General features: G+C 39.2%; 1 protein-coding gene and 1 pseudogene across 1 annotated transcript; both read left to right on the top strand.

The window, feature by feature from the left end:
* The first annotated feature begins 6304 nt into the window (after positions 1-6304).
* Positions 6305-8071, top strand: LOC105817953 (tetratricopeptide repeat protein 39B-like). The gene has a single exon (XM_012653795.1). The coding sequence runs from the start codon at positions 6305-6307 to the stop codon at positions 8069-8071; it is 1767 nt and encodes a 588-aa protein (XP_012509249.1).
* Positions 8072-10770: 2699 nt separating this feature from the next.
* On the top strand, positions 10771-11415 carry LOC105817952 (annotated as a pseudogene).
* The last annotated feature ends 2352 nt before the right edge of the window (positions 11416-13767 follow it).

Genomic DNA, 13767 nt, shown 5'->3' with positions numbered 1-13767 from the left:
TTGTTTGTTTGTTTGTTTTGAGACAGGGTCTCACTCTGTTACCCCAGCTAGAGTGTGGTGGCATGATCATAGCTCACTGCAACCTCAAACTCCTGGCTTCAAGCTATCCTTCTACCTCAGCTTCCCATAGTACTGGGATTACAGGTGTGAGCTACTGCCTTATTTTGTACTAGTCACTTTGTTCTTTCTTGCCCTGAGCTTTGCTCACAGCCCTAGTCAAAATTTTCACAATTTTTCACTTTTCTCTTTCCTGCCTCCATTGCTGTGAAATTCCAAAGCTACTATTCTGATAATATTTTTATCATTATATAATTTCATAGTTTTCTTCCATTTAGTTCCTTTGTTTGTAATTTCTTGTTGGTTTGTATGGGTGGTCCTTGTCAATCTATTTTCTCTTAAATTGTCTTGAAGCACATCTGCCCATATTTTTTGTAGTGGGTTTTTTCCTCCTCTCCCACCCCTCCAGTGGAAGACAATCTAGTTAAATCTTGTAGAAAGGCTTCCTAGGATTTTTGTGGCTCCTGATTTTACCCCAAAGCTCAACTGTTCCTGTAGTCCTTCAAAAGATAACTTTTTCAGCAAGAGCCTCCCTCTCTGCTACTATAGTTCTTTAGGCATCCTGAAAATGTTAGTATTTCATATTGGCCTCTTGTTTTTTTCCCTTTTTTACTGTAGCACATTTTTGGCCTACAAATGTGTATATATATGAATATATATAATTTTGAATTAATAAAATTGCATTCTTTGAAAATACCCTTTAACTTTTTATTAATTCAGATATATTTCTAGTTAGCATATAAGTTGCATGTATTACTGAATATGGTGGCCTGCACGACAGCTCTTTTTTTGGATAAACAGTCCTCAGCCATTTATGTCTTGAAGTATTTGCAAAAGAATACCTATAAGCTAGTGGGGAACAGTGAATGTTCCACAAATATTTTTTTAAAAATCACATTCACTTTTATACTTTCCTAGTCACAATTTGCAACTGAGTCTATTTTTCTTTAAAAATCCTGTAATTTATTGACATTTTAATTTATTTGTTGATAAATTTGTAAACTCAAATTATTTTACTTCATATCTACCATGATTTCCTTTTTTTGATTTTTCTTTTATTTTATTATTTTTATTTTTTTGAGACAGAATCTTGCTCTGTTGCCTGGGCTAGAGTGCCGTGGCATCAGCCTAGCTCACAGCAACCCCAAATTCCTGGCCTTAAGCAATCCTTCTGCCTCAGCCTCCTAAGTAGCTGGGACTACAGGCATGTGCCACCATGCCCGGCTAATTTTTTCTATATATTTTTACTTGTCCAGCTAATTTCTTTCTATTTTCAGTAGAGACGGGGTCTCGCTCTTGCTCAGGCTGGTCTCAAACTCCTGACTCCAATCCTGTTCCTTCTGTCATAAATGTCACCTTTCTTTAATCATTTTCTGCAAGCAAAAAGTTATATATAATTTCATGGAAGTAGTAACTTTCAAGACCTATTTTGAGGCCGGGTGCGGTGGCTCACGCCTGTAATCTTAGCTCTCTGGGAGGCCGAGGCGGGCGGATTGTTTGAGCTCAGGAGTTCGAAATCAGCCTGAGCAAGAGCGAGACCCCGTCTCTACTAAAAATAGAAAGAAATTAATTGGACAACTAAAAATATATAGAAAAAATTAGCCGGGCATGGTGGCACATGCCTGTAATCCCAGCTACTTGGGAGGCTGAGGCAGGAGGATCACTTGAGCCCAGGAGTTTGAGGTTGCTGTGAGCTAGGATGACGCCACGGCACTCTAGCCTGGGCAACACAGTGAAACTCTGTCTCAAAAAAAAAAAAAAGGACCTATTTTGAGAGCGTATCATTGAAGTTTAGACTCCGTACTCTTTACACATTAGAGAGATACATATATATATTTGGTCTTTAAGGACACTCAATGATAAGTTATTTTATACTATAAAGCATCTTGGAGTGTGGAAAAGTGGAAGAGCTGTAGTAAGAAAGCATTGGCAATTACTTAGCAACCGATTCCTATTGACAAAGCAAAATACACAAAGTAATTGCCGAGGTAAACTAAGATATGACAAAAATATAGAGGTTGGCTTCCTACTGCAGCAGCTGGTTGATGTGAGCCATGGTGCCCAGCCCTTATGCCATTTTTTATCCCTATAATATACCTTGATTGGTCCTACCAGTTGCTCTACCTGTGAAAGTCCTACTCATACTTAAAAGCTTAGCTTAAATATATCACTTCATAGAATCAGAAAACTACCTTTTTGATGAATGAAGTGTGAGGTAATGAAAAGAACCATGACCTGAGACTCAAAAGATTTGAAATTGAATCCTGTCTCTGCAAGTTACTATTTGGTTTTAGAAAAATCACTTAAGGCCGGGCACAGTGGCTCATGCCTGTAATCCTAGCACTTTGAGAGGCAGAGGCAGGGAGGATCATGAGGATCACTTGAGGCCAGGAGTTCGAGACTAGTCTGAGCAAAAGCCAGACCTCGTCTCTACAAAAAAAAAAAAGAAAAAGAGAAAAAAAGAAAAATTAGCTGGGCATGGTGGTGCGTGCCTGGAGTCCCAGCTACTTGAGAGGCTGAGGCAGGAGGATCCTTTGAGCCCAGGAGTTTGAGGTTGCAGTGAGTTATGATGATGCCACTGTGCCTGAGCAACAGAGCAAGACTCTTGTCTCGAAAATAAAAATAAAAAAAAATTCAGCAAGCATCTACTATACGGCAGGCTGTGTGTTGGGGGAGGGCAGAGTAATAATATTTATTGAGTATTTACTGTGTATGCCAGATACTGTTCTGATTGCTTTACATATATTAACTCACCTAATTCTCCCAACCACTCTTTGATAGAGGTACTATTATTCCCTATCAGAGGATGAGGAAACAGAAAACATACTAAGGCCAAGCAAGTGGCAAAATCAGGATTCAAACCTGAGCAGTTCAACTTTGTAGCCTGTGCTTTTTGCCATTTTATAACCTCAGCTATAAGCATTGTTAAAGAAGTTCGCCCAGGGTGATATGGAGGACAGAAAAGAGGCATTGTCACTCAGCAAGGTAGAATTGATAGGGTTTGGGCACTGATAGGAGGATACAGAAGGAGAGATGGAAGGAGAGTCTAGGGTGAGTGATGGTACCGATCATCTAGGTAGGGTATCAAGAGTAGAAGGAGTAGGCTGGGCATGGTGGCTCACGCCTGTAATCCTAGCACTTTGGGAGGCCGAGGTGGGCGGATTATTTGAACTCAGGAGTTTGAGACTAGCCTGAGCAAGAGCGAGACCCCGTCTCTACTAAAAATAGAAAGAAATTAATCGGACAACTAAAAATATATAGAAAAAATTAGCCGGGCATGGTGGCACATGCCTGTAGTCCCAGCTACTCGGGAGGCTGAGGCAGAAGGATTGCTTGAGCCCAGGAGTTTGAGGTTGCTGTGAGCTAGGATGACGCCATGGCACTCTAGCCCGGGCAACACAGACTCTGTCTCAAAAAAAAAAAAAAAAGAGTAGAAGGAGGAGATGGTTTTAGAGGCCAATAAAAAACATCCTTTTTTCTGTCCCGAGGTCAGAACCAATGAGATAAAAATGTAAAAATCAGGTGGAAGGAGACCAAAGTATGACCTTTTTGATTGCTGATAATGACTGTGATGTCACATGTGTGCGTTCAGGAATGCTTTGCCCCTTAATTAAACAGAGTTACCCACCTGTCACAGGCCCAGCTGGAGAACAGAAAATAAACTCTTCCTCTTTTTTGGTATCAAACTTTGGACAGGCTGACTCCAAAATAAAAGAATCCAGAAGGCTTGGTGCCACACTTTCCCAGTTCTCTCTGTCAACCCCCAGCCAGAAGTAAGCCCACCAGCCAGGAGTATTGCTCTAGTAGAAAATCCCCCTTCTGGAAGCATTACAAATCAGGAATAAGTACCCACTCCCCCAACATCTCTGAACATTTATATTATTGACTTTACAGTATTAATCCTTGAAGTGGGGAAAAAACAGAATCATAATCCCAAAAATGATAGAAGAAAAAAATAAAAATCTTATTACAGGAAATTTATTACGGTTATATCCTTATGTGCTCTTTGGGAGTAGCAAACCTAGCAATTATGTGGCAGAAAATCAAGTCCACAGTTTGTTTTCAAGAAATTCCTAGAAACATTTTGTGGACACCTGAATTCATTTAGCAAACATTTATTAATGCCTACTTTCTTCAAGGGAGTGTGCTGGAACTGTCATTTAAAGCTGAATAAGGCCAGGCCTGGTGGCTCACTCCTGTAATCCTTGCACTCTGGGAGGCCGAGGCAGGTGGATCGCTCAAGATCAGGAGTTCGAGACCAGCCTGAGCAAGAGCGAGACCCCGTCTCTACTAAAAATAGAAAGAAATTAGCTGGACAACTAAAAATATATAGAAAAATTAGCCGGGCATGATGGTGCATGCCTGTAGTCCCAGCTACTTGGGAGGTTGAGGCAGAAGGATTGCTTGAGCCCAGGAGTTTGAGGTTGCTGTGAGCTAGGCTGACGCCACAGCACTCTAGCCTAGGCGACAAAGAGAGACTCTTGTCTCCAAAAAAAGAAATAATAATAAAGCTGAATAGAACACAAATCATGCCTTGATGGTCCCAGGCTAGTGGCAAAACCAGGTGTATAAATAATTACAATGCAGTGAGAGAAACACCTATCTATCTATCAATCTATCTATATATATATATATATACACACACACATACACAGAATGCCATGAGCATGATTATGCTGATGGACGTAGGTAAGTTTTCAGGAAAAGTAAAATTTGAACTGTCTTGAACAAAGAATAAGGATTCTATGGAATATAACTTGAAAGCATTGTGGTTTAGGCCAGAGGAAAAGAAACTTTGTCCTTGAGTGGAATCTGGCTGTCATCTAGGTTTCTCTGGATGACCTTGATCCAGCCACTCCTATTCCTGCCCCAAGAAGAATTTCCCACCTAATGAGTTATGTGGCTTTTTCACTCAGAACTGAGCCTTTCAGACAAATGTGTAACTAACTAGCTTTTCAAAGAATGGTGATTACAGGTGCTAATCCCCTGAGACATAACTGAACCTTGAGGTGTAAAAACAAGCATTTACCTAAAGTAACACCTTTGAGGCTGCTACCCTCTCATCATTTTTTTCTCATATGTAACATATTTTTCCTGTTTGTTTTCTCTCTCCCTCTGTGCAAATCTATATCTTTCTTCTGCTTTTCTCTCTTTTTTCCTTTTCCTTTGATTATTCTCCTCTATCTCCCCCTTCTGTTTTTTAACTTACTGAAATACAGAATTCAGGCACATTTTAAAGTACACTTGTAATTATTTTGAAGTCATTATAATAATTACTGTTAAAGTGTTATGTTTTCTGTTTCTACTTTTAAAAATAGATTAATTGAACCTATTGTGGTAATATGAATAAATGCAATAGCTTGCTATACGTAATTGGTCTCCCATTGTGCCCACAGCCACCCCACCTTCCAGGTGTTAAGTGACTTCAATAGAAAACAATTTTCTACCAAGATATTAATACTATAGTAATGCTGTGATAACAACTGTTATATTTGAATTTCTTTTTTCTTTTTTTTTTGCAACATTTGCCCTTTGGCTGTATGAATTTCTTTTTTCTAACTAGGAAATCTTTCTAGTTTTACACAGCCCTCTCCATATCCAAAGTCCTATACAACTGACCATAATATTTCATTTCATTAAGACTTAATTTTCAATGAAAATATATGCAAGTACTCATTAGTGATGGTACTGAGAATAATATGAGATGGAGTTTTCATTCCCACAATTTTTGTTCTTTGCTTTGGACAAGTCACCCCTCTTTAGTCTTAACTTTAGTCTTAAATACATTCCCTTTCCAGCCAGATTCTTGCCTCCCAAGGCCTTCCTATAGATAAATTTTACAGCTATCACAGTATAGTTCTATAATGCAAATATACAAGAGCATGATCTTATGAAATTGATAAATTGGAGGATGGTTAAAAAGAACTCTTCTGTTTACAAAGGATTTACTTTACAGTGTTTTAAAAGAGCATGTTTTCTTTAGTTGATTCCAAATGATTTGAACTTTCCAGAAATGCGTCTTCTGGGTAAATAAAATTATCTTTTTTTTTTCCCCTTGTCTGACGTAGATGAGAATATCCTAATGCTGTATCTCACAGCTAGTCGTTTGCTTGCATCCATTTTATCAGCAACACGTCAGACCAAGCTTTGTGTGGAAGTGACCCTGGTCGGGAGATCAGGAGCTACCCTCACTGCAACCACATCACTCTACTTCAGATATTTTCCACCTCTAAGTGGGGAAACAAATATGTCATTTGCTGTAAGTAAAAGGGAAAATAAGGAGGTCAAGATAACTAGGTCACTTATTCTAAATAAAAGAGAAAATGATCAAGAGGACAGTTTTGAAGATGCCTATGAAATCATTCCTGCAGCAACAACAATGAATCTAGCAACTTCCTTGGAAGAATGCACAACTGGATTGTATTTATTTCTCAATAACAGATTCTCAGATGCAATAAACCTTATTCATCCATGGTCTAAAAACAGCTCATACCATGCCCTAATATATAGTATCCTTATGGTTGTCAAGGCAATCCTGACTTTTGAGCCACAGGATATGGAGATTGGAATGGCCACCACAAAGGAAGCTTTGAAAACCTGTAACATTTTCCGAAAACCTAGGATGATGACTTTGTCTCGTCTAGTGAGTAAACAAGGAATAAAGGCTATCAGAGAAGAGGAATTGCATGCAGAAATCTGTTATGCTGAGTGTTTGGTTTTGAAATCCTCCATGACATTTATACAGGACGACAGTATACTTGGTTTTCTTAAAAGTGGGTTCAGCATTGGGTCAAGTTACCATATATACAAAGATTGTCAACAAGTATTAACACAGATGCCTAACAACCAAAGTAAAGCCCACAAACACCTGGTTGGAGGAATAAAATTTGGACTTGGAACATTCAATTTGCTGTTATCACTTGTGCCACCAAGGACACTTAAAGTACTCAATATCATTGGATTTACTGGTGATAGAGAGGTAGGCTTGGCTTTGCTTCACGAGAGTGCCTCTGAAACCCATATAAATAGTATCTTAAGTGTTTTGACTCTACTCTTTTATTACAATTATATCTATGTTGCTTTTGGTGTTGAAAACATTTACAATTCTGCTACAGACGGTCTCTTCCTGATTTATCTACAGAAATTTCCAAACTGTGTCATACTTAAATTTTTTCATGCACGTTCTAGTATGTTGAAGGGAAATTTTGAAAATGCACAGTTAAAATTAGAAGAGTGCATTTTTATTCAGAATGAATGGAAGCAGGTTCATCACCTCTGTTACTGGGAACTCATGTGGTGCCACATTTTTATGCAGGATTGGAAGCAGGCTTACTACTACGCTGATTTACTGTTTCAACACAGCAGGTGGTCCAAGGCAATATATATGTACAGTAAAGCCATAATACTGGCCTTGCTTCCTTCTCATTTTGGGAAAGCAGTAAATGAGGATATGAACTCTCTCTTCGTAAAAGTAGATAGCCTGAGAATCAAATTTTTAGGCACTTCTGTGCCAATAGAAAAGTTTGTTGCCGAGAAAGGTCAGCGCTATGGTACTACTACAGGCTGGTTTACAGCACAGCCCCTTCTGGAATTTGTTTATGCCTGGAGTGGTTTCCGAGTTATGAGCAAAAAAATCGAGCTTATTTCACGCTGGCTATCAATAATTAACAAAGGAAAAGACCTTTTACAAGAGAATCCAAATAAAGAGTATGGCACAGATGACATAAGTTTGTTAAATTTACTGAAAGGTCTATGCCTGAAACACTTAGGCAAATATTCAAAGGCTGAACATTACTTTAATCGTGTCATTCAACAGGAGAAATTGTTAAAATATGACCACTATTTGGTGCCATATACTTACTATGAACTGGGAATTCTACACTATCTAAAAGGAGATTATGATAGTGCAACAAAAAGCCTCGACAACATAAAAAACTACAAAGACTATTCCATGGAAGCCCGATTACAGTTTAGGGCTCACATTGCCCTTGAACAAATAACTAAAGAAAAGTGATCTGAACATGGAGTGTGGTTTTGTTTAGTATGATTTAAATATCTGCAATCAGCAAGGTAATTAAAAGGTTGAAAAATCATTTCTTTGTGGAAATAATTCAAGAGGCAGCTGCCAAGAATCTGATCAATAACAAGTAAGAAAGGAATTGGCCATTATTTTCCCCTCTTTCTTTCTCATACCTATACAATGGAATGTCTTAGACTGGCAACTGGAGTGATACATGTTCTTGAAAAAGAAAAGGCAAATGATGTACATTATAAAGAATACTTTCTCTCATATGTTATACATTTATCGATCATGTTAAGATAAGGTTTTCAAAACCTCAAAAAATATTTTTTAACATGTCACTAAAGTTTGCAACTCCCAAATAAAACAGGGGAAGTCGTTACACTAGGGATCCCAGTTCTCTGTAAATGTTTTTATTTAATTGTTAGAAAAAATGACTTCAAAATCTTACTGACATATCAAAATAATGATGCACTGAATAGCATGGATTTGAATAGTTTTCATTTTTGTTGGCTTTTTATACCAGGGAAGATTGTCTGTCCCTGTGTGATCAGCAGTGTTTTTTACCCTCTTTCTGTAGGAAGCTCAAATACCTGTTTATAATTTGCCACAGGATAGAGAAGAAAGGCCCTTTACCCCTTTTTATACACAAACTCTGAAGATAATTGGAGGAGGCCAAGAGGATAGACCACTGGCTTTTGGAAGAGGAGTTCAGTTACTTAGTAACCCTCCCTTTAGTTATCATCCCTAACTGTTAAGACCAGCTCTTCAACATAATTAAACCCTTTGCATCCATCCACTGTTAGAGGGCTAATCTGAGAGTAAATAGCAGCTGTCGGGATGGGGCTCCGTATTGTTTTACCTACCTTAGGGGTAAAGTCAATCCCTAATTTCCAGACCCTTAAGTCTAGTTGTGTCTTCCTTGTAGTTACCCTTTGAAACAGAAGTTGCTGGGAAAGTTTGGCTTGCTAAAACACATCATCTTAAAGCTTTGGGTGTCCAAACAACCAATTAGAACAAGATGAGAAGTTAGTATTTCAGATTAGGCAATGCTTACTTTTAAAAATGTTTTCCTCATAAATTAAAAACACACTTTCAAGTGAACAATTGTGCTTGAGTTATTCCCTATTGTTTAATTAGTATGGTTATGGTGGTTAAGAGGGCAGGTTCTGGTATGATTGCCTAGATTTGTATTCTAGCTGTGCCACTAACTAGCAATGTGGTCTTGGGCCTCTGTGCCTCAGTTTACTTAGCTGTAAAATAGTGATAATAATAGTATATATCTTGTGGCTTTACTGTGCTAAGATTGAGCTAATAATCATTTATTATTATCTTTATTATTACTACTACTAATGTTACCAAAAGTTTGGTACTTGTCCCCGAGGCCACATCAGAAGAACCAGGACAAGCTGCTTGAAAAGGAAAGAAAAGTTTATTAATTTGCAAATGAGTCAGCAATTAGGAGGTTAGCAGATGGCCATCTTAAAGTATACTAACGTCCTGCCTCTAAGCAGAAATACAGAGCTTTTAAAGGGGGGGTTTTAAGCCTCAGGCTATTGCTGTTCAATTATACCTGATGGTTTCTGATTCATGCCATCTTGGCTAAAACAATCTTGTGACCTCTGCCCTCGAGCCTTGACAGTTCTCTTGAGCCATCTCCTGTGGCACAAAGAACAAAGGACATTCCCCAGTCTCTCCCAACCACTGGCCTAGGGCAGGTAGGCAGGTTTTAGTTCTCAAAAAGGGTGAGGGGGTTTTGAAGAGACAGAAAACATTTTTACCCTTTTTTAGGCCATTCTCTCTGTTACACTAATAATAATACATTATTCTTCAGTGGAGAGAACTTTCTTGGAAAAAGCAAAGGTCCCTTTGTTACTTGCTTTACCAATTTAAAATCTGACCTATTAATTTGCTTTTTCTGTTCTGTTTATTTATTTATTTCTGTGGCACCTTCATCTTGGATATTTTGGTCACTTATAAAATAAGTATCTCTCTGCCTAAATTATGACTTTGTGTTTTGTAAAATATCCCAACTTTCCCCAATGAATAGCAAATTTATTAATTGGTTAAACAAATACGTATTGAATGCCTACTATATGCAGGAACTGAACACAGTACTGAGGATGTAAAGATAAATCAAGTATGATTTCTCTCCTGAGGGCCTTTTTAGGGAGATAGGCATTATAGCCTGGGCAACAGAGTGAGACTCTGTCTCAAAAAAAAAAAAAAAAAAAACTAAAGAAAAGAAACCGGGTTTCAGTCTAGGTCCAGTTGCCTGTCACACAAAGATCCAATTATTGAAACAACAAGGGTTGCCAAGGTAGGAAGGAATTTTTTAATATGACAAACACCTTGCCAGGAGAAGGGGAGAAGCTACCTCAAGTCTGTCTCTCTGACTGATGGAGACCACAGACTTTTTAAGAAGGGGCCAACTGCCTTGGGGCAGGTGGAGGGGGATGGTGAGTCCTGGTCAGGAAGTCTGCCCTGGGGACTTCAGAATCTCAACTCCTTTGTCTTGCAGAAAATCTATCATTTCTGGGAAACAACTGAAAAGGTCAAGCAGTTAATTAAGGGAGAAGGTTATAAAAAACATATAGAGGTCCTTAAAATTTGTTCCTGGAGCTGGTTATATCACCCTATGTATCTCTTCATCTGTATCCTTTGTAATATCCTTTATAATAAAATGGTAAACATTGGATCAGGTAGTCATTCACACGTGAGCTTGAAGGAGTCAGAAGAACTGGTCCAATGTGCAGCAGAAATGAGAGCCAATGGCATTGCTGTCATTGCATCTTTCTCAAGCCATGGAACAAAAGTGTTCTGATTAATTCCTAAAGTAAGAGGCTGCGGCTGCCCCAGGATTTCCATTTTATTACTATCACATTCTTGCCTTAACGGTGGTAGAGATTTGTGCTGAAGAGTGGTTGGATGGGATTCAGGATAAGATTCCCCACTTTCCAAGGGCTGAAATTCTGTGACCCAAATCTCTTAGACTTTGAGCAATGTATTGATCAGATTTGCCAGTGACGGTTTGCTTTTCTTTTTGGGGTGGATGCTGGATGAGCAGCTGTTGAGTGTTCTGGTGATGGGAGCAACTGGAGCAGTGGGCAGTTTTGAATCCAGAGATTTAACAACTTTGTGGTCAAACTAGGTTTTGGAGTATCACAGACCAAAGTCATCAATCAACTCTGGTCTCTGGGATTCCAATGGGCCCACCTCAGCTTCCATTGTAGAAAGCTTCCAGGGAATTTACTGATAATGCTGAAGCTAAACTGAAGAGCCTGGATTTCTTTTCTTTCATTGCTTTAAAGGATGGAAATTTGGAAGCCTGTAGCTAGTGCCTCTCTATCAAATCAAGGTGTGTATTAATACATTGAGATATAATCCACCCTAAATAGTGCATTCTTTCATCAGGGACTTTTCAGATGAACTAAATTTTCCCTTAGCAAATGAAATCTCACATCAATCAACAAGTATTTAAGTACCTACTATGAGCCTAAAAATGTTTTACTTTGATTTTTTTTCTTTTGAGACAGAGTCTTGCTCTGTTGCTTGAGCTAGAGTGCCGTGGCATCAGTCTAGCTTACAGCAACCTCAAACTCCTGGGCTCAGGGGATCCTTCTGCCTCAGCCTCCCAAGCAGCTGGGACTATAGGCGCATGCCACCACACCAAGCTAATATTTTCTCTTTTTAGTAGAGATGCAGTCTCACTGTTGCTCAGGCTGGTCTTGAATTCCTGAGCTCAAGCAATCCCCCTGCCTTGGCCTCCCAGAGTGCTAGGATTGCAGGCATGAGCCGCTGCGCCTGGCTACCCAAAATTTTTACTTTGAGAAGGGGCAAAAACTCTAGAAGGAGTCATGAGCCCTAAGTCATTCATTTCACAAAATTTTTGTAGATACATTTCTGTTTATATGGATGAAATGGAATCAAGAAGAAAATTATAATTGATTAATTCCATCTGCCTTTGGTAGCTCTCATTATCTTGATTTCTGGTTCTTAATCATTTTTTGAAGTTTTCTAATTTTAAGCCACTAAATTCTGGTGATTCCTCCTTTGAAATATCTGTTCAATCAGATTCTATTCCTCTTTTTTGCCTTTCCATGATATCAGCCTAGGTTAAGACTTTATTACTTCCTGTTTAGATTGCTGCAGTAATCTTCTAAACTTTTATGCTTTACATTTTAGTGCTTTAGAGTTCACAGAGATATGTGTTTTCCTTTTTTTTTTTTTTTCATTTGCTGTTTCCCCTTTTCAGGAATAAACAGAACATTTTCATCCTAGGAAAACAATCCTATCTTCACTCTACTGCTAGGGAAACCTATCCTCCCTCTCTGAGGTTATAAAACCTCTCCTCTGGGCGGGGCTGGGCAAGGCAGATAACAATAATCAATTTGAAGACACACCTCGCTAAAATTGGATTTGCTATTAGAGAGGTCATTGTTCTTGAACTTTTTTTTCCCCGAATACTATTAATTTGAGTAGAGAGTATATACTTCACATAAAGTTTCATGGTGTATATGCTTTATATTTCCCTATTTTCCCCATATCCAATTTCTCTGCAGGTTTTCTAATATATTAATTTAATCTCATCATTCTAGAACTCAGATTTCTCCCATTCTCTTCAGTCTACTTATTCACTTGTAAAATGAGTTAAGCTGGCATGGTGGTGCACACCTGAAGTCCCAGCTACTGAGGAGGCTAAGGCATGAGGATCACTTGAGCCCAGCAGTTCAAGGCTGCAATGAGGCTATGATCATACCATTGCACTCCAGCCTGGATCACAGAGTGAGACTCCATCTTCAAAAAATAAAATGAGTTAATATTTGAAAGTTATTAGAATAGTGCTTGGCACAATTCTAACAAACTTAGAAGTTTCTTAAAGAAATAAAAATTCAGGCCGGGCACGGTGGCTCACGCCTGTAATCCTAGCTCTCTGGGAGGCCGAGGCGGGCGGATTGTTTGAGCTCAGGAGTTCGAAACCAGTCTGAGCAAGAGCGAGACCCCGTCTCTACTAAAAATAGAAAGAAATTAATTGGACAACTAAAAAATACATACAAAAAATTAGCCGGGCATGGTGACGCATGCCTGTAGTCTCAGCTACTCGGGAGGCTGAGGCAGAAGGATCGCTTGAGCCCAGGAGTCTGAGGTTGCTGTGAGCTAGGATGATGCCATGGCACTCTAGCCCAGGCGACACAGTGAGACTCTGTCTCAAAAAAAAAAAAAAAAAAAAGAAATAAAAATTCAATTTCTAAAGGAAAGGACCCCCCAAAATTCATTATGCCAAAAGGGAGAACTGAGCCTGAGTACTGAGTCACTCAAGCACTGACATCCTCTCCCCCAGTGAGGTACAGGGGTCATTTTTTAAGAAATAAAGGGGGCTGAGCACAGTGGCTCACACCTGAAACCCTAGCACTCTGGCAGGTAGAGGCAGGGGGAGTGCTTGAGGTCAGGAGTTCAAGACCAGTCTGAGCAAGAGCAAGACGCTGTCTGTACTAAAAATTTAAAAATTAGCCAGGCATGGTGGTGCACGCCTGTAGTCCCAGTTGCTCAGGACGCTGAGGAAGGCGGATCAGTTGAGCCCAGGAGTTTGAGGTTGCAGTGAGCTGTGATAATGCCACTGGACTATAGCCAGAGGGACAGAGTAAGACTCTTATCTCCACAAAAAAAAGGAAGAAAAAAAAGGGGAGGGG

The sequence above is a fragment of the Propithecus coquereli genome, unplaced genomic scaffold (genome assembly GCF_000956105.1).
Source record: "Propithecus coquereli isolate 6110/MARCELLA unplaced genomic scaffold, Pcoq_1.0 Scaffold43, whole genome shotgun sequence".
In the NCBI taxonomy this organism is placed as follows: Eukaryota; Metazoa; Chordata; class Mammalia; order Primates; family Indriidae; genus Propithecus; species Propithecus coquereli.
Note: the sequence above shows the minus strand (reverse complement) of the source record. Positions and strands in the feature narration are given on the sequence as shown.

Coding starts and splice junctions, on each gene's coding strand:
- LOC105817953 (XM_012653795.1), top strand. CDS start 6,305: ATGTCATTTGCTGTAAGTAAAAGGGAAAATAAGGAGGTCAAGATAACT.